At 41.7% G+C, this 20,787-nt stretch overlaps 3 protein-coding genes across 3 annotated transcripts; all 3 read left to right on the top strand.

Moving 5' to 3' along the window:
* Window positions 1-332: 332 nt before the first annotated feature.
* On the top strand, window positions 333-7,147 carry matn3a (matrilin 3a). The gene is made up of 4 exons (XM_069657691.1): window positions 333-498; window positions 4,263-4,838; window positions 6,800-6,898; window positions 7,092-7,147. Exons 1-4 carry the CDS (start codon window positions 333-335, stop codon window positions 7,145-7,147), a joined length of 897 nt encoding a protein of 298 aa, XP_069513792.1.
* Window positions 7,148-13,132: 5,985 nt separating this feature from the next.
* Window positions 13,133-15,198, top strand: ttc32 (tetratricopeptide repeat domain 32). Its single transcript, XM_069657613.1, has 3 exons — window positions 13,133-13,266; window positions 13,448-13,614; window positions 14,387-15,198. The coding sequence occupies exons 1-3, from the start codon at window positions 13,151-13,153 to the stop codon at window positions 14,512-14,514; spliced, it is 411 nt and encodes a 136-aa protein (XP_069513714.1). The 5' UTR covers window positions 13,133-13,150; the 3' UTR covers window positions 14,515-15,198.
* Window positions 15,199-15,463: 265 nt separating this feature from the next.
* LOC138584655 (uncharacterized) lies at window positions 15,464-20,786 on the top strand. Its single transcript, XM_069656943.1, has 21 exons — window positions 15,464-15,483; window positions 15,569-15,645; window positions 15,726-15,821; window positions 15,909-16,033; window positions 16,920-17,063; window positions 17,135-17,224; window positions 17,312-17,476; window positions 17,553-17,649; window positions 17,727-17,944; window positions 18,030-18,186; window positions 18,261-18,469; window positions 18,562-18,679; window positions 18,783-18,982; window positions 19,053-19,167; window positions 19,242-19,411; window positions 19,492-19,601; window positions 19,680-19,810; window positions 19,927-20,116; window positions 20,279-20,420; window positions 20,495-20,624; window positions 20,707-20,786. Exons 1-21 carry the CDS (start codon window positions 15,464-15,466, stop codon window positions 20,784-20,786), a joined length of 2,784 nt encoding a protein of 927 aa, XP_069513044.1.
* Window position 20,787: the final 1 nt, after the last annotated feature.

Here is a 20,787-nt window from a genome sequence, read left to right as displayed (position 1 = left end):
GTCACGTGACGTGTTAAATATTATGTACAGCCGTACGCAGAAGTGGATTTGCAGTTTAAAAAAAATATAAAGGAGTTCACCTGAGAAGAAAAAACGATTCTATCTATTTGAGAGGGTCTGTTATGAAGACAGACATTTAAGTGGTTTTCTATACCGTCCTCCATACGTGTGTAACCTGCGGGTCATGCCCCGGCTCTGGATTGGGCGGACGGTTTGCACGTATTGCACGTAAACCCCACTTATGTGGAGGCGGTCAGCTGAGCTGAGCAGCACCCTGACAGTCAGCAGGCACCGGACAGCAGACCACCAGGAGGACCGTGAGAGCAGGTATGATGAAGTCTTTCCTCTGGAGCCTCCTGTACTGTGGCTCACTGCTGCTGTCTGATGTGCGGGCTACGTACCACCTCAGTGCGGGGGACCCTCACCTGATAGCCGCACAGAGCCACGCACAGACCAGACATAATGGCCGACCACCGTTCAGGACCCTCAACCCTGCAAGTAAGTTTTACTCAAAATACTGTTTGTTTTTTAAACACATGTGCTGCAAAGCAACTAAGTACATTTACTTAAGTAACTGTTATAACCAAAGATTGGAGGTACTTTCACGTTACTTTTTACTTCTACGTCACTACATTAAAGAAATATTTTATTTATTTAATACTGGTCGCTGAAGATTTCACGTCAGCAAAGTGCATGACAAGCTTACTGAATATAATACATAAAAAATAAACTAGATGTTTGGCTTTAAAAATCAGAATAAGAAATACTTTATTAATCCCCGGGGGACATTCGGGCGTTACAGTTGCTCTGACACAGAGAGAAGCATGAAGAAATATAGGAAATATAAATAGAAGTAAGAAATACGTCAAGTATGTATAGAATGTATACAACAATAAGAAATAAAGATAAAAAAATAAATATTGCATTATGGCAGCAGTTGTTTTCCAGTTTCTGTACACTGTTCAGTGCACAGTTGAAAATAAAACATATCTACTTGGGCCTTCCTGTTACTTTCTCTAGTCACTTTTTTCTATGGCTTTTTTGTAGTTCAACCAAAGAGATACCCCACCAAATATCTGAGCTGGTTTCATTAAATAATTGTTTAATAAAAAATGCATCCAAATTTCACAAAAATATGAGTATCAAATAGTTGAGAAAAGTCCAAACATATAGAAACAAATAGTTTTTTAAATCCTCTTTCCTTCTCCCATTAAGAATCTAAAGACCCTCTGGATTCATCTTGTGACCCTCTGGAGGGGCCCAAACACTAGGTTGAGAACCACTAGACTAAACAATTTTACTGTAGTTAAATCTTGCTCCCCCTTGACCAAATCTCACACAGGGGGTATTATTCTGCAGAATGAACAGGCTGCTTTAACTTATACACACATTTGCTGATAAAACTGTTATTTAAGTGAGATTTTGAATGCAAACATTTACTTGTAAAGAAAAATCTGCAATATTTTCCTCTCAAATGTGCTGATATAAAAATATACATTTGCATAAAATGGAAGTGCTACAGTAAAGTGCAAGTACCTTCAAACTGTACTGAAGTATAGTACTTCCAAAGTTGCTTTGCAGTCCCAGTAGACTTTTAATGTTTTGTCACCAGTTATGTTTGTTTATGCTTAATATTGCATTATTCTGCCATGTTAGTTATGAATTCTTGCAGATTATATTACCTAAAAGTCGGTTAAAGCAATCATTGTTGTCATTTAAGGATATAATGTTAAAGGCTGGACTTTTGGACACAACATGCATGAAATCTGAAATTCTTGCCTGGGTGTTTCACAAGCGCTGTACAGGATAATCCAGCTTGTTGCAAACACACCAGGTGGCTGAACTTACTCTCGTGCTTCAACTAATAATTTGTCTGTGTCGGAAGAAAGCAAAAGTTGTTGTATATTTCAACACAACTTTCCTGTTTACCTGCTTTCAGACTACTAATGTTCTCCATCACTTCTCCTTCCTGGTGGCCCTGTAGTTCACAGAAGTGACTACACGTATAGAGGAGGGTATCACTACCACTACCAGCCACCCAGGATCCCTCCACCGGTAGTGTACCGACCCGTTCCTCTCTCTCCTCCGATGACTTACCACAGACCCTCAGTTCCCATGCCGCCATATCACCACACATTTAAAGGGCCAGTGCTACCACATACCCACCACATATACAAAGGCCTGTCTCCACCTGTATCCCACCATCCCCACCAAAGGTTCAAAGGCCACTTCCCCTACAAAATAAAAGGTCCCTGCCCTGACAAGTCAGACCCGACAGTACCAACACCACCTGTGCTACAGCTCCCGACAATCCCTCCAACTCTACCAGAGCCGACGCTGCCGCCTACTCTGCCAGCAACTACAGTGGTGACAACCATCATGCCAGTGCTGGTGACCACTGTGGAGACCACCGCTCCTGTGACGCTACCGGTCAGTACCCAAAGCGGCTTCATCACCACCATCAGTCCTGTGGAGACAGGTAGAATATTACCAGTTAGGTTCACTTTCCAACCCAAACAATTCTTCTCAATGCTTCCAGGTCAGATCTGTTTGTTTAGCTGTGAGAAAGAACAGATATATGTACACGCTAAATAAAGCAGATCAGAATTCATTACAAGGAATAAAATCGACATTTTTGTGAAATACGTTTATTCTCTGTAAGTGAGATGAGACAGCTCATACCACTCTTATATCTGTCTATTAAATACAGAGTTAAAGGCCGGCAACCTGTTAGCTTAGCTTTGCATAAAGACTGGAAACGGGGTTAACAAGTAACAAAATGCACTTGAAGCACCTTAAAAGCTCACATTTCATTTAGATAAAGATTTAAATAAGTTATAATATTTTTAAATAGTTCCTCTCTCATGAATCTTTCAACTCTTGCTTTAATGTCTTGTTTAATGTGATTATGTAAATTATTATTTTTATTTTTTGCCATTTTGGACCGGTTGCTCCCGCAAAAAAGGTTAAATACATATATATATATATAAATAAAGCCCATCTTTTTTTATCCCTAAACAAGCAGTAATGTAAAAAGGACACAATGTGGTTTTGTAGGGGTTACAGGTCAGCTATTTGCAAAAACCTTTTTGGGGACTTGTTGACACTATAAGGTTGCCAGACAACCAGTCTAAGCTGCAAGAAGTTACTTGTCCAACAACAACAGCAATAACAAATCCCCTAATTTTGTTTGTCTGCTTTAAGATTTTTTGGGGGCCAATTTTTGCCTTTATTGACAGGACAGCTGTAGAGAGAAATAACAGAAATAGTGGGAGGTGAGAGTGGGGAATGACATGCAGCACTGTAGCCTCTGTATGTCTGCCTGCTCTATCAACCGAGACAAACCAGCGCCCCACAAATCACCTAATATTACCACAACTTCAGCTTTTTAACAGAAACTTTTAACAGGTTTGTTTGTGAACTTTAGAGATTTTTTTAATAGATATTCAGGCTGTCATTTCCCCCGTTTCTAGTCTTTGTGCTAAGCTAAGCTAACTGTTAGCAGGCTGTAGCGTCATATTTCCTATACAGACCAAAATGTGTTGATCATGTTACCTGACTTCTAGCAAGAACTTAAATTAAACGTATTACCGAGAATGTCACATTTATTTAAAAGTGATATTGAATTTTAAAGTTTTATTTTCAAGGTAGCAGACAAAATAAGTAAATAACTTGTATCTTGTAGTATTTTATTTATCCTATTTGAATGCACGAAAAAAGAGCAATTAAGATGTCTCAATATGAAAATCTTAAAAAGTCCACTTTGATGTGTTTGATGTGAGTTTTAAGTTTAAAATAAGACATAAAATACAGCAGAGTCAGTTTTGTAGAGCAGAGAGGAAGTGATGCTAAACTGCTGGAATGTCGTTTGTGTACGTGTTTGTCGGGGAGGGCTCCTAACACTGTCTCCATCTTCAGGTGTGATGTCACTTTTTATTTGGGCATCAGACATCCTTTTCATTCAAAGATAAAAGGATCAATGGTTTATGATAAATCTCTGATGGACGGTTGCACTGAAATGATACAGTATGATTTTGACATACTATATAATTTCACCGGAACCACAAACTTGTATTTTACCACCACAGTGATGCACAATAGTTTCCTTGTGGTACCGTGGGAAAGTGTATTGTGCATCCCAAAGTGTCCTGTGTTTTGTTCTTGAGTGTTACCTGTGTCACTCTCTCTGATGCGGTCTGAATGATGAACTGGGTTTTGAGTATTAAATGGACTTAATCTGCCGTGGTTTGGTTGATCACCAGAGACAGACTCTCAGTGCAGGAGCCGCCCTCTGGACCTGGTCTTCATCATCGACAGCTCTCGCAGCGTGCGTCCGGGCGAGTTTGAGAAGGTGAAGATATTCCTCGCTGACATGGTCGACACGTTGGACGTGGGCGCAGAAGCCACCAGAGTCGCCGTGGTCAACTACGCCAGCACGGTCAAGATCGAGTTCCTGCTCAAAGACCACGCCAACAAACCCGACATGAAGAAAGCCATCTCCCGCATCGAGCCCCTGGCGGCCGGCACCATGACCGGCCTCGCCATCAAGAGCGCCATGAATGAAGCCTTCACCGAGCAGTCCGGCGCCCGGCCTCGCTCCAGGAAAATCTCCAAGGTGGCCATCATCGTGACGGACGGGAGACCTCAAGATCAAGTGGAAGACGTCTCTGCTGCAGCTCGGGCTTCTGGCATCGAGATCTACGCCGTCGGGGTTGACCGTGCTGACATGCGCTCCCTGCAGCTGATGGCCAGCATCCCTCTGGAGGACCACGTCTTCTACGTGGAGACATACGGCGTCATCGAGAAGCTCACCTCCAAGTTCAGGGAGACGCTGTGCGGTAGGACAAAGAGACCCGCGAGACCTTTTCCCCACCATTAACCCTGGTTCTAGTTCCTCGGTAAGGGGCACCTACAGTCTACAGGGGGTTTTGTTACAGAGTCAGTTACTGTGTTATTGGTGAATTATAAACTCTAAAACATGAAGAACATACCAGATGCTCTCAACCCCCACATGGTCTGCAGATGTCGGCACTAGAACCTGCTTATAGAAAATTAAACATGGGTAAAGTTTTGGGGCCACGCAGCCCTAAACTTTCAGCTTCTGTTTTATAAATCAGAAAAGTTATATATTTATTATAGGTAATTCTTTTGCACACAAAGCATCATTATGGTGATTGCTTTGAATGTTAAACTTAAAGTGGTTTAAATGCACAGCTGAACCTCAGTTGTTCAAACCATAGACTGTATAAAAAGATGACATGACTGTAAAAGTGAAGCCAAAACATTTCTATCGCCCCCTGCTGACTGGCTGCAGTGTAGGTCATAAAGCCCGCCTCCTCCATGTTAACAGATGGGACATGAGTAAGACTATAAAATCTAAATACACGCCAAATACATTTTTCTCAAACATGGTTTCTGTCATTATAGTTAGTTCTTATCATGCTAATTTACGTCCAAGCGTCATTTTAAAGTTCAGTTTTAATTAGTTATTTGATGCTGTCAAAAGGATGATTGACAGCTCTGTTGACAAATACGGCTCCTGCAGTCGGTCTGTTCTGGATTAGCAGAGTAGAGAAGGAACGGTGAGAGGAGACGTAACTAAAACAATCACTACAGTCATTGAAGTTTCACATCTGTGAACGTCTGCTTCAGACCAACACAAAAAGCTGTTCTGCTGAATTTCCAGGTTCAAACCAATGGGCAACAAAGGCAGCCAGAGTAATTCAATAATGACTGAAACACACTTAAATGTGGACAGGTACCAATGTGTGCATAACCATCACATAATACACTTGTCCAAACACATAACACTTTTGTCTACATGTAAATTACAAACACACTGCTGACTGTTACAGATTTTGCTCCACAAGAACGTCAAAGATTTGGACAAATGAGGTTCTGCTGCTTGTTACTGTCTGATGTTTGTCTTGTCCTCTTGTACTTGTGAAACACTTTGCCTGTTTAACTGTCATTACTGTTGTACCTCAGGGTTCTGTGATTTTACCTGTGTTGTCCAACACACAGTGAACCTAAGCAGTTCGCAAAAAGACCTTGGCTGAGATGTGGTGAAGGATGAAGTTTTCTGCCACGAGTGGCGTGTGGTCGAGTACAAACACCTGAGAGAAGCTTTCAGATATGCTTTTTTGAATTCCTTCAGGCAAAATAATACATTACTTTTTGAATTAGGTAGGTGTAGACGTAAAAACAGCTTTTTACTCTTCTTTCTGTGTACATGTCCCTACATTAGATAGAGAGGTGTATTCTGCTGAGCCTTACTTTACTCATAACAAGCTTCCTACCTGTATACTAGCATATGAAAATGTATCCATGCCGCCATCCTGACATCACCATCCCTTAATCCCCCGTTTATTCCAGGTTTGGACCCCTGTGCCATGGGAAATGACTGCCAACACATTTGTGTCAACAGCAATGCCTCCTACCTCTGCCAGTGCCGGGACAGTTATATCTTGAATGCGGACAAGAAAACATGTTCCCTGAAACGTAAGAGTGTGTAACATCCTGCAGCAACTGTTGACTTTTTTTCCTCAGATATTGACGCTAAAGTTACGTGTGTAAAAGCTTAAAAAGGAAATGTTTGGCTTCACAACATCACAACCAACAGTTGCATTATTCTTGTCTCTAAAAGTCAGTTTATTATTGTCTCATTTGTTGGACAATTATCAGGTAACATTATAGAATTGATTCACTATAATTTCTTTAATGTGCGTTGTGTGTGTGCTTTTTCACTCTCTACATGATCCGCCACACTGATGTGAAATGTTCTGTCTCCCGGTGACAGAGGTGAAGGTGGAGGTGGTGGAGGACCCGTGCAAATGTGAAGCCAGACTGGTTTTCCAGAAGAAGACACAGGCGGCCATCCAGCAGCTCACAGCCAAGCATATCCTTCCTGTTGTTTCAGATGGAAGACGTTTTATTGCATGTCACTGAGGGGAAAGCTGCTTATTTCTACCTGCTGGCTTTGTTATTGTAATATCGTTTAACAGTATGTCTCGTATATGTTTAAAACAGAAGCATGAGCACCGTTTAACAGTTAACTGTGCCTGTGAGCGTGTTTCCTTGACTGATCTCACTGGCCGACGTGTCCGGGAGAATAGAGCGTCTGGAGAACATGGTGGGCCGAGCTTAAAGCCGGACACGGAGGTACGTGTTGACAGCTTCCTTTCTGGAATGATTTGCAGTCAAAAAAAAATCCTCGGACCCACCGCGCTGTTTGACCTTCTGTTTGTTTACTTTCTGCAGAGACAGCTGGCCAGTTTACTTCCTCCAACAGTCATCCACTCTCCCATAACAACCTGGTTATCCCTCAAGTATCCCTCAAGTTACTGACCATTGTGGAAACAGTGTCTACGGATGATCCGGGTTTTAATGAACATTTAATGTGATGTTTTGAATCTGCTGTAAAAGCTACTTATAAATATATATATATATATGTAACAAAGAAAAAGTGTTACTTCTATTTCTTCTGTACTGTCTTGTTTATGTCCTGTTTGTAAAAAGTTACATATTGTATATAGTTTTTAATATTAAATTAGACTTACTTAGTTAGACTTTAAGCTCTGACGCATCCAAACAGTAAAATGTTTCCTACATGTACTACAGATTTTTGCATATTTTCTTTATCATATAATCTCTGTGACATTAAAAGTTTAATTGTTAAGCGTTGTATTATGTGATATGGGTGATAAATGTTGATCTTTGTCTGTGAATGTTTGCTAAGGTCCATAAATGTAATCAGGACGACAAGTTGGACAATAAAACCGTAAAGAGGGATGTTGTGCACACTTCTCTTTTTGGGTTTTATAGATGGAAATAATGACTCATGTATCATTCGTGCAATCACACTCTAACATAATCTCGTGAGGCTAAACAGTGAAGCCCTCATTAAATAAGGATACAATCTCGAAGATTTCAGTTTTATGCTCTTGAGCGCCATGATAGACGTCTACGGCTGGCTCACTTCGTCGTGGTTCTGAGCGTGGTGTTTGTTTCTTTTTCTCTGGATTTTCACTTATTTTTGAAGTTGTATCTGTAGTCATCGACCTCCTCTTTGTTTGTTCAGCCACAGTAGATTACTGTTTACTCGCATCGTTTACATAAACCGCAAATGCAGCCGCTTAGCTCCGCCTACCCTCTCTGGCAGACCAACCACTGCTAGGTGATGGAAAACACGTCACTAACTGGGCTTGTGATTTCTTCTGCGACTGTCGCCACAGACATCCAGTCCATAATAATACTATATACTGCAAATGCAAAAGCTTTCATCAGTGGGCCACAGGCTCAATCATCATTATGGCGATAGATTCGGCAATAGTGACTTAACAGATATTTATTTAAATGAAAATCTTCAAGATTAAACTTTTACATTAAAAAGAAGTAACACTGGATTATAAGCATGTATCATAACCTGTGAATTTATTGTGCAAAACTATTTGAGTGAATCGTGGGAATGGTCCACCACTTACAGTGAAAGCCACTATAGAGAGAGGTAATGACAAAATGTGAATACATTTAAAGCTCCTGTTAGGAACTGTTGATTTTGGCGCCCCCTGTGGACAAAGACATACCTCCTATCTCTCTGCTGATCTTGTCCTGTACACGTGAAAGTTGTGTTTTCTGGTAAAAACTCTAACATTTAAACATATCACTCATTGGGCATCTTTGCAGTGGAAAAAGAAAACAAAGGCTGCTTCACCCATGTGCTGTTAATCTCCTTGTTTTACACCTACCCCCCGAGGCAGCAGATTCAGGCATTAAAAATATCTATAGAAAAAATCTATCTTGTCGCTGTTGGTCTTGCTTGCTTTCGTAGGTCATATAGAGGCATCAGTATTAATTTCAGTCTGTTTCATTACCACCAAAAAACTCCTCACAGGAGCTTTAATGTCCATTTCTTTAAAAAGCACCGGCAATAAATACTACACAAAATATTGGCTTGGTTTCATTATATTCTTAAAAAATGTTTCATTTATTATTTTTATTTTTTAGATGCGTTTTGATAATTTAAGTCGAATCCTTTATCTCTAATTTTTTAGAGAGGACAGTGGATAGCGTCGGAAACAGGGGAGGAGAGAGTAGGGAAGACACGCGGCGAGGGGAGTTGAACCCGGGGCTGCCGCATTGAGGACTGTAGCCTCCACACATGGGTTACGGGATATAACCACTGAGCTAAAGCGGCGCCCAACATTGTATTTTTATAAAATCATGTGACTTTATAAGCAGTGAATGTTCGTCAATGAGGTGAAAGCTTCTGTTGGTTCTAGAGGGTATTTGGGAGATTCAACATATGGCTCTAAAATGTGTTTCTGTGGGTACAAAGAGGCATTATATCAGTGTTCCTTATACAGCTGTAAGCTCTAATGCTGGGTCTGTATTTCTCTGTCAATATGGAAAGTTAAACATGATGGTCGGGCTCTGACATTTCTGTTAACAATGTGTTATAATTTACAAACCGCTCTGATATCTGAGGTCAGGGGGACGATCACTTCCTGACCTCTGACCTTTTTTCAGTCATTAAACACACATTTAGTCGCCTAACATACAAAATAAAGCTCTTTATGTCTTAAATGCACCCATGACTGACATTATTTTACCAACTTTCCTACACCACCATCTGTTTCTATCGCCTGTTATAGCAATCATGTCTCTTTTCCACCTTCAGCATGGTCAGAAAAACAACAGGCAGGGGTCAGCGTGTCACCTCAGGAATGAGTTGCCATATTTGCCCGAAGCAGCACGGACAACAGAGGTCCTCTGTCTGCTCCGTCTGTGTGAGGCAGAGAGTCAACACGCCAACGTTTACCTCCAGTCTGGTCCTCCTTCCTTTCAGCGGACAGCTGTTTTATGTTTGTTTGCTGTTTCAGAGGCGTTCATGGTTACCACACACACGGCCGGTCACAGAGGTGAGCCCCCCTGTGTTTCAGGAGAAGAAGATGAATGGGACTCACACACCTCTGAGAAGTGGAAAAGACACATAAACTGAAACGCAAACATCCACGTTCAGGACTTTTCAACCATATCTCAAAACTGTGTCACAGTGCACTGTTTCATTAATAACTGTGTTTTTGTACCAGCATAAGGGGCATGTGTCGAATGTTTTTATATTATTACAATATAAAAATCCCCTCAAATGTCTGAACTAAGCTTAAATTGTGCTGCAGGTGTTTAAAGGAGCCATATGAGGTTCTACAGGTGAATTATAATCAGCTGTTGGAGACTATATATGAGGGGAATAATTTGACATTTAGGAAATACTCTTTTTTGAGTTATTCAATTTATACCACTATAATGTCTGTATGCTAAATATGACTCATTCGCCAGCAGCCAGTTAGCTTAGCATAGGTTTAGGACTGGATACAGGGCAAGCCTGTTTAGCTCAGTCAACAGAGCAGGCGCCCTCATCGCATCAGCTGCAGGCTCGACTCCAACTTGCAGCCCCTTGATGCAGGTCATCCCCACTTCCCTTCTTTCCATATTTCCTGTCACTCTTTACTGTCCTAACGATTAAAGGACAAAAATATTTCAGAAAAGACAGCAGCATTTCAGAGAACACAACTTTTTTATGACATTTTTTGCAGAGGCCAATCCCTTTGAAAAGTACCAGCACGCCATTCTTGGAGGAGGTGCAAACCCCCAAACGACTTTGAATACTTTTACTTCAAATGCCTCTTAAAGGAGCAGTTCTCCCCGGGAAAAAGCCTCTGTCAGTCAAAGCTTCTCTGTAATCGATAGAAGCGATAATATTTGAAAATTGGCGCCATAGCTGTGGAGACAGTTGTACAAACAGCTCGTGGTTTCACCCATTCTACATTCCTACAACACCCAGCATGCATTGTGCACCTCCCTCTGAAAGGAACGGCCCAGCAAGAGACACTGGAGTGAAATACTACTTTTTCCAGTCAAGGACATTGATCGATGCAGGCAACAGCTCAGAGCGGTACAGAATCCGAAACACGACGAGAATATACCGGTGGATCGTCTAAAAAATCTTGAGCTCTGCAGTCTACATTTCAAACCTGATGATTTTGAACGAGACATGACATCGGAGGCGGGCGTCCTAGATTGAGGTAGTGCAGTTTAGCGAGCTCCCTGGCCTCCGCCAGATGACACATTTTACGTAGTCTGACAAAGGTTTTCCAGGGCCCATTGGAGAAGCATATAGCGTCCAAAGGCACGGAGTGAAATAGCATTTTTTTCTCTACCATAATGGCCTTAGCTCCCCATAATAGCATGATAGGACTGAGGTTGAATAGTGGCGAACTGGCTCTTTAACACAGTAGTTAGTCCCTGGTTTCTCCCTCGTTTGTTTGCAGGTTGTTTCACCTGCCAATGATTAAACATAGGACATATTAGTCTACAGAGAAAATAAAATTAAGTAATTTAACATGCAGTTTTAAAAAAGATTGCCCTTCATATTGCATGACAGTTCATTCTTGACCTTGGAAATAATCCTTTAACCACCAACTATGGTGGAAATATGGAGACTCTGGAAACAGGAAGTGGATGGATCTTTGTTTTTCTTCTTTAAATGTGCATCTGTGTCAGCATGTTTTTAGATATAACTTTTTGTTTCTTGTCTTATCTTATGAAAAAAAAAGTGATTTGTCATTTTTTGAAGAATGAAGACACTTTGCCAGCAGAGAAAGGTGAAGCTTTAATGTTAAGTGCTGTGGGTCTGTCAGAGAAGAGGACCCCCTCGGTTGAGGGTGTGTGATGGATGTCTGTCCTGGTTCTGCCTGACCAAAGTAGACTTTAATACTTTGTGTTAATTCTCTCAGCAAACAGCAACATTTGGGGAGCAAGAAGGAAGCGCCAGATCCAGGAGCTGCTAAACGCAACATTCTCTGCTTCAAGTGTAAACGTCGCCCAGGCCAGAGTAAATCTTTATGGCTTTCTGTGACTTTAAGGAGTGTTAGGTGTAACCAGGTAATTTGTCATCTTTGTATGTATGACAGATAACTGCTCTTTTTCAAATAATTCTGAGATATGTACTTCCTCACTTCTGTAGTGTAAAGATGCGAAAATCTATTGCTCCATGTGATGTGATTTCCTGCAGACAACCTACATTTCGACAGGCTGTATGTTATTGCCATTTTCTCTGCAGTGTCAAATGCCAGTGGCCAACATCTTCCTCATCCGGGTCAAACTGGTCTCTGTTTGATCCCTTTCCACTTGTCCACACAGTCTCGAGATAAATGGGCCACAAAAGGGAAGTAAGCGCACGGCTACTGAGTGACCTCTACCTCCTTAAGGTGTTGTTTTTCACCACGACAGTTGACTTTATCACCTGGGAGATCGTCTAAGAATTTCTCACCAGTTTGCTTATGGGTTGCCTCTTTGTTGTGTATTTACTGCAGCGAGGGTCAACATTGTCCTAGGACTGGTGTGGCGTATGTTTTTGATCCTTTGAAGGTCACATTCTTTTCTTTAAAATGGGAAACAACATTAGAAAGGATGATATATTTATAGATATGAATCCACGGGCTGAATTTTATGTAAAACTTTTTATGCTTATTGTATCTTTAATTCAAACCTTTTCTGAATAGCACCCACAGTACTTGCATTGATGACTCCACTGCCCTGTTTCAGGAAGATCTGATTCAAGTCTGCCACCTACTGTTGAAATAAGAAAATCTGTTAAACACTTCAGGTTTGGTTTTGGAATAGTCAGAAGTTTGGATAATATAATGGGAAATAATGTTAATGAGACCGTATGTTTAATTGAGTTGATTATTTTTTCATCATCTTGTTATAATAATAAATTAAGTTGGTTAAATTTGTATTACAAAATTCAAATTTTAAGGCTCGGTATACATATTTTTGTGTTCATTCTATGTATATTTTTAATGTGAAGATCTATTTGCATCTACAAAAACATATATATATATACAGAAAAGTGCATCTGTGTATTAATAAGGGGGGAATGTGTTATACAAGGTGCTATTAAAAATTATTTCCCTAATTAGTTTTTATTTAATGTATTTATATCCAGTATTTTCCACAAATGTATACGATTAAAGTTGGATGACGTTAAACCACGCCCACTTTCGACGCACTAAACCATGATTGGACGTCCTCTTGAGTTACGTCACATCCGCAGGTGGAAAAACAAACCCTTTGCAGAATTTAACACATGGAGGAAGACAATTCCAAAATACTTGAACAGGCTCACGCCGAGTTTAAAATACAGAATTTCAAACAGGCAGAAGAAATGTACACGAAGTTTATCTCTTCCTGCTTACAGTCAAGGTACCGTTTGTCCTCTCTGGAAAAGTAAAACGTGCTTACATTCAGCTACTGAGCTAGTTAGTGTTACACCATATTTTGTTACCTGTCAAATTCTATGACCCGTCTTTCGCTAACCGTTAGCTAACTTTAAGTCTGTTTCTCACTTAACGCTTAACGCTCTATCTGCATTATATTTCCACAGGGACTGTGAAGCCAATAATTTGGCCACTGCCTATAACAACCGAGGACAGATAAAGTACCTTCGAGTGGATTTTCATGAAGCAGTAGAAGACTACACTTCCGCTATACAAAGTGACAGCCGGTTTGAAATTCCCTTCTATAACAGAGGACTCATACACTATAGACTAGGTAAGGATAGTAAGTTTTTCTGTGTAAAATTCACAGTGACACTGTAGAAAGAGATGTCTGTTACCTTCCAGTCTGATGGAGAAAAAAACGTGACTTCCGCACCGGATGTGTTTCAAAATAAATGTAAATTTTTTGATCCAATATTTTGACTTATTATTAATTTAAGTTTAACGTATTATTTAAAAAATATTCAAAGAGGAGTCCATATTACATTTAATTAAAGTGTATTGCAGACATCAAGACATCACACAAACCTGAATAAATGAGTAAAGAAACGCGGGACACTGATGTTTAGAGCCACTGAATGGTTGGATTAGCATGTCAATTACTTTAAATACAAGTTATAGCCTTTTCAATCAATAGATTACAACCCCAATAAACAATTATATTTTGGACAGATGGATCCACCACCATGATCATACCAAATGAGGGAATATGGTTTTTTGAGTGCTTTTCATCCCTCCTGTAGAGTTAGAAAGACTTGCAAATACTTGTTTGGTAATAGGATTGCAGTCACACAATCAGCCCGCTGTCTTTCATTAAAGGTCAGAGTTTTGTTTTACATTTGTAAATGAGTAACCATGTTCTTCACCTTTGGCTTGATTATGATTTCAGATGTGATGCTGCATGTGTTCTTTTGTACAACACTAGATGGGGCTGTGTATTCAACTCAATCATGCTGCCAAGAAACAGCACCGCTGACTCTAAACCAGTTTGTTACAAATCACAATAATGCTTACTATGTATGTACATTTTTTCTATGATCTTACAGGTTTTTTCGATGATGCTAAGAGTGACTTCCAGCAAGCTTTGAAGCTCAATCCAGATTTTGAAGACGCCAAAGTGAGCCTGCAGCAGACACTTGTGGACCAGCAGCACAAGATAAACAGAGGATACTGACAACTTCAGGAGCTACAGAGTGCATATTTTATACATCCTTTAATCAGGACCCGATTAATTTATCTGAAGTTTTTGTTTTATTATTTAAAGGTATCTGCATGAATACATCTGCTCTGACCTCACTGAAAACCACATAGAAATTGAAAATGCAAAATAATTTACAGGAAGTATAAATCATATTTGATCAGGCGTGACATTTATCTGGATTTTTGTTAAGCAGAGCATTGATAATTCCTTTTCTGCACTGACTCACGCTCTCCCAGTTGGAAACATTGTAATGGCCTCGTAAATGAAAGTATATCATTGTATAAGTCTGCGAGTAGACGGCGCAGACTGAGCGACCCCAGCGCACCAGGTAAAATGATGATCTTGGGTTTTACTGTCAGTAATAAAGACACTGTGAGGAGGATAGTGGATATAAAACAAACCATAATCAAGTTCTCACATACAGTCATGATAAGCTGCATAGTGAACATATTTTGTGTCTCATCTTGATGCTCAGTCACCATGACTTAAAGGTTTAATGATCATTTTGGTGAGGAAAAAACCCAGCCCAGACTCACAGCTGCAGGAAATATCAAACTCTTCTGGCAGCTTGAATTACTTAAATAATATATATTTCTGATGCCAAACACAAATGTATGTATGTTTGCAAACCGTGCACAATAAATTATTTTCATCACACTACTGGTTAACGTGTTTATTCGGCACAGTTGCAGTTTTCCGTCCCTTTAAGAACCTGCATTTATTGTGGGTGGGGCATCACTGATGAGCTCACCTGTGCATTGTCATTAAGCGATATATAAATCAGCTGTGCATGGCAGAGTTAAGCAGTCAGCCCCGTCACTTCAGAGTTGGTTTGTTGGTGGGGGCTTGCTGGGGTTTTTAGTGCCAAGTTCTGACAGTGATTGGATTCCTGTAGTTTGTTTGGCTGCGTGAAGACTGCAACATGTGGAGGCTCGAGAACATGTAAGTAAACTTTCTTTTTTCATCTAAATGACTGTTAGCTGCATTTTTTTTTTATGTTTCTAAATGTTGTCTGTATTTGTTAAAGTTTGTTATGGAACTTGATGGCTGCAGTTATCATCTTGGGTCAAGCAAGGCCAAATGCGAAACAAAATTCGCAGTCAAGTAAGCCTTCACTCACATAAAATCACTTCTACATCCTCTTAAGTCAAGTTTACTTCCTCAAAAGCCTTTTCTGTTAACAGGAAGTGGTTTAAGAGCAGACTGTGCGGGGAATCTGATGAGGCTGTCGTTGGACAAGGCTCTAGCAGTGGGGAACCAGCTCGAGGTGGAAGCCCTCAGTGAGTGTAAAATCTGTTCACAATGAACAGATTGGTTTGTCACTGGAGGAAGCAATCCCTGTCATGTTCTTTTCTTTACCCTTCCAGATGGCACCCAGCAAATCGTGTTAACCCCCAGCCTCGCTGCTCAGTGTGGATACAGCATGGAGTCTGACCCTTGGGGTAACACCAGGATCTACACGTCTCTGATGGCCTGCTATGTGGACAACAAAGTATGCCAAGCTAACGTTATCTCCTGGATTTTTACTGTAGCTTTCCCGTCATGAAACACTTTATATAGCTCGTATATCTCCTAAATTATTTCTGCGAGACTGCATGCACTGTGCAGACAGTTTAGAGCCCTCAGTTGCCAGAAGACTTAAGACCAAACCTTCAATCAGTGTTTACTTTGCATTTTGCCCTCCCCCTGTTCACAGGTATATTTGAAGATGCATTTAGTCCACACATTCTTCTTAAAGGTAGAATAAGTAGGATTTTCCTAGAAAAATAAAATATTGACTTTTACAAATATAAATCATCACTTATGGGCCTCTATACGTGTGTGTGCAGACCCTTGTGAGACCCTTCCCTCTGCATCTATTCTGTTGCTTTGCACGGGACGTTTTCAGGAGGGGCGCTGTTGTGGTTCCCTGAGCCAATCGCAGCATATAGGTGAGTGTGGGAGCGGTTCAAATTAGCAACTGGGCCCCACTCAGAGCGGCGAACATGGAGAGAGTGATGCAGAGTTGGCCTTCTTTCTGTTGGACAGGTAGGTACCTTAAACCGGGTAGGACAAGCTAACCGGCGGTTAGCATGCTAACACAAAGGTAACCGTGGTGCTGTTGGCGTTAGCTCGGCAGGGTGGGCATGTTCTCTCACGTGAGAGCGAACTTCTGGTGAAGAAGAGCCCAGGAGGAGGGGCCCAGTTTTAATGTCTGGTTGACAAAATGCAAGGAAAAATCCTACTTATTATACCTTTTTAAATCCTTAATGTCCAAATAGTCTAATTTATTGGTTTTGTACTAAATCCAAGAAAAAACGCACAAGCATAAACGCAATCGGCTTTGTTTAATCTTTAAAAATCATGTCCCAATGAATTTCCTCTTCTGTAATCTATAGGAAGATACAACATTCAATGTGGGCCTGAGGCTCCGAATGCACAGCCACAGTCCATCTGATGTCCTCAGTCATGATGTGACAGAGACCTGCAGCTACACTCGGTGGGCCTCTCGAGAGATTCTCTGCGACAGAAACTACATGGAAGTAGGTCACTCTACATTCATGCTTCTTACTATCTAATGTGTAACAGATTATAAGGCATTTCCTGTTTTCAGGTGTCAAACTACATGGCTACACCTGAGACACAGGCTGAAGCTAAGGGGCAGGCTCAGGAAGACAACTCAAAGACCAACGCCATTCCTGAAGTAACAATTTCATTACACGTCCTTTTTGCACCATTTGGCATCCTTTAAGTAGAAATGAGAGGGATTATTTTCTTGTCTTCCCTGTAGGCTTCTGGTGCAGCTCATGGTATCTGGAAGATGACGTTTTACACTCCAGAGCCAGTGTCCATGGTGCTGAGGGAGGCTGAACAAGCTGGTTATGGCGCCATGACGACCTCGAACCGTCTGGTTATGCGAAGCCCGTACAACACAGCTGAGACCTACTCAGAGGATGTAAGCAAAACAAATCCGGTCTTTATTTAATTTTTTTTTCTGCTTCTTGTATATGACTTTAAATCCTCTCTTTTAGGTGGCTGGAGTCCCCATGGAAGTTTTTAGGGCGAGTGCTTACTACACGGCACCTAATGGTATGAATGTGCTGAACTTGGCGGCGGCTTGTCCCACAGGTGAGTCTAAAGCAACCCGGATTTTGCAGTATGCTTTGTAAGCTGAACAGTTGAATCAACAGTTACTTCTCTAACAGGTGGCGTCCTCTTCACCGAGGATGTAATCTCTTGGCACGTGCCTCGCCGTGTGACGCCTCTGATAGACGGCGGCTTCAAAGTCATAGAAATGCACATGGGCATCAACGGGCAGCGGCTGGATAAATCTCAGATGGCCACACAGGGGTACACGCTTTCCACCACAGACTTCCACATCGTCATCGAGATTCCCGTGGGCTCTCCTGACGGTTACTACAAGGTTGGAAGTCTCTAGATTTGAAATGCAAGACTTCTGGTCACTGGTGCATTTGCATGTTTTATTGAAACGGCATGAATAATTGCAGAGCCATGCCCCAGATTACCAGTACCACATCACGTACACTGTGGAGCCCATGCTGGAGGTGCTGTGGAGGGCCGACAACACCCAAGACGATACCAGATACAAGGTTTTGTTCCCCATTACCAGCCCTCTAATGCCTCGACCTCCACACTTCCAAGACAGTGAGTCCTATTTCCTGGATGTTTACATATTCAAGCTCGAGGAACTGGTTAACCTTCCATTTTCTCCTGTTTAGATACTGTCCCAGAGGACCGGGTGTTCCTTGTTCATGTTGGGACTTTCCTCCATGATGTGGAGCTGAAGAACGTCACCTATTCCACCGGCGTTCTCTCTGTGGAGGAAAGCAATGCCCTAGGCTACACTATCCAGGAGCACAGCTACCCCAATGGAACCAAGAGCTTCTCTCTGAAAGTGCCCTTTAAAGCTGGCGTTGTCCTGAAACATGTATGCAAACAATCACTATATCCTACTATAGCTGGTGTTTTGGCCTGCTTTTTAGCATGTTTTAGTGACATGGTTGCGCTCTTTATCTGCAGAATCCTGAACCCCTAGTGACGGTCTACTTCCTCCCTGTCATCTTTGGCTTTGTTGTTCTGCCTGAGGAAACTCCATTCGCCCACCCAGTGGACGTTCAGGCGTCTCTACAGGATGTCGGTGAGGTCATATGTGGTTCTTTTGACTCTTGTTAATCATGACTGCTATCCAGTTAACCCCACTTCAAGACATGTGGTAAAAAAGCCTCTTCCTCTGCATTTAGTGCTACCTACTGTCACTGGCACCTGTGGTGAGAACCTGTTTTACATCAGAGTGAAATACGGCAATCAGGGCAACAACTTTGACACCATGGTCGGTCCTCAGCAGCTAACACATGAGCTAGCTGAGAGCTACCACTTTAGGGAGAACAGCACGCACTACAGCCTCACGGTGCCATACAACGCCAAGGAGGTAGCATATGAGGTATGACGATAACCTGTAAAATCTCACCGAACATTATCTGCACTGCTTGACTTCATTTTCTCTCTTGCAGCTGCTGACTTCAAGTTCAGTCAGAGCCAGACTCGACCTGCTTCTGTTCGATCCCAAAAACAACTGGGTGCTGGCTGACCTCTACCTGGCCTGCAACTTCCCCTTAATAACCACCAGTAAGATGTTGTTCTAGTGTGTTCTGTTTGGATAACAGGACATTTTCTTAATCCATTCTCTCTTCTACCTCCAGAGTGCTACCCCAATGGAACAATGACCGCTCTAGCCGTGAAGGTGGAATCGGTGCCCAATCTTATCCCCAGCTGGCTGACTCTGAGGGACCAGTCGTGCACGCCGGTGTTCAGCGACGAGCGCTTTGCGCATTTCTCATTCAGCGTCGATTCCTGTGGGACCACAAGAATGGTAAGTTCAATATCTGATTAATTCTAGAAAAAGTGCCTTGTTGCATGTTTTAATGGCACCTTTTTTTTATCTTTAATTAGTTCTTTGACAACTACATGCTGTATGAAAATGAGATCGGCCTGTATTACAACAACAAACCCAACTACAACAAAGGCGTAGCCTACACATCGCCAATTGATCCCGATTACAAGTACGGAGTCTCATCCACTCTTTTACCCTGATGTACCATCTGACGTTAAGGTTAACCACCTTGTTCTTGTATCTTAAGGCAAACCATTTCATGCTACTATGTGGTCAATGAGACACAGAGCGTTGCGTTCAGCTACAAACCTAGAACCCGCGACCCAGCAGCAGAGATCGGCTCAGGACAGCTGATGGTGCAAATGAGGCTATCCCAGGGTAAGGTGGACATTTATTAAAGGACATCGCTTATCTTGTTGCTGCATACAAAAAGCTTTAACACTCTTACTGTGTGTGTGTGGTCAAAGTCTTTCTCTAATGGGACTCTCCTCCAGATTCATCCTACGACCACTTCTACCACGCAGAAGATTATCCGGTGGTCAGGTATCTCAGGCAGCCTCTGTATTTCGAGGTGGAGCTGATGCAATCGGCTGACGCACAGTTGGAGCTCATCCTGGAGAACTGTTGGGCGACCCTTCATGAAGACAGGATGTCTGTGCCCAGCTGGGACATCATTGTGGACAGGCAACATACAGTCTATTAAAAACCTCCCTTTTATTACATTAATCATCTCTAAATTCTGTCTTTTACTAGCTAGAAATGTCTGACTTTTGTATTTTTAGACCATCTTATGACTGCAAAGAATCCTAATTTCATGTCTTTAATCCTCATGTGTTCCTTCTGTAGCTGTGAAAACCATGATGACGGCTACGTGACCCTCTTCCACCCCGTTGTGAGCGACGCCAGGGTTACAGTGCCATCACACGTCAAACGCTTCTCCATTAAGATGTTCACCTTCACTAAAGATGAAGAGGTTCTGAAAGACGAGGTAATACGGTCTCCAAATGAGGCATCTATCGGCCAGCTGCATCCACCCATAATAAATCCTCTGTCTGTCCACAGATTTATGTGCACTGTGATGCAGTGATTTGTGACACAAACAGCCGGGCGGACGGTTACTGCAGAGGACAGTGTTCACAAACTAGCACAAGTAACTCCAGACATCAAGGGATAAAAGGAGGAGTAAAAAGGGGTACGTTTTCTCTAGTATGGACTAAATAAGTATCTAAATCAAACTTTATATGTGCAGTTGATCTTTACTTATCTTGTTTCAGAACAAAGAAGTACAGACTCCACTCACCAAACACAGATCTCTTCTGGACCCATTGTTCTATTGAACCAGTCTAATCTCTGAA

The sequence above is a fragment of the Semicossyphus pulcher genome, unplaced genomic scaffold (genome assembly GCF_022749685.1).
Source record: "Semicossyphus pulcher isolate SPU_LCO1_2020_fin unplaced genomic scaffold, fSemPul1.0.p SCAF_11, whole genome shotgun sequence".
Lineage (NCBI taxonomy): Eukaryota > Metazoa > Chordata > Actinopteri > Labriformes > Labridae > Semicossyphus > Semicossyphus pulcher.
Note: the sequence above shows the minus strand (reverse complement) of the source record. Positions and strands in the feature narration are given on the sequence as shown.

Coding starts and splice junctions, on each gene's coding strand:
- matn3a (XM_069657691.1), top strand. CDS start 333: ATGAAGTCTTTCCTCTGGAGCCTCCTGTACTGTGGCTCACTGCTGCTG. Junction 499..4,262: donor CAGGACCCTCAACCCTGCAA/GTAAGTTTTACT, acceptor GTTGATCACCAG/AGACAGACTCTCAGTGCAGG. Junction 4,839..6,799: donor GTTCAGGGAGACGCTGTGCG/GTAGGACAAAGA, acceptor TCCCGGTGACAG/AGGTGAAGGTGGAGGTGGTG.
- ttc32 (XM_069657613.1), top strand. CDS start 13,151: ATGGAGGAAGACAATTCCAAAATACTTGAACAGGCTCACGCCGAGTTT. Junction 13,267..13,447: donor TCTTCCTGCTTACAGTCAAG/GTACCGTTTGTC, acceptor ATATTTCCACAG/GGACTGTGAAGCCAATAATT. Junction 13,615..14,386: donor ACTCATACACTATAGACTAG/GTAAGGATAGTA, acceptor ATGATCTTACAG/GTTTTTTCGATGATGCTAAG.
- LOC138584655 (XM_069656943.1), top strand. CDS start 15,464: ATGTGGAGGCTCGAGAACAT. Junction 15,646..15,725: donor GAAACAAAATTCGCAGTCAA/GTAAGCCTTCAC, acceptor TTCTGTTAACAG/GAAGTGGTTTAAGAGCAGAC. Junction 19,811..19,926: donor GCAAATGAGGCTATCCCAGG/GTAAGGTGGACA, acceptor ACTCTCCTCCAG/ATTCATCCTACGACCACTTC.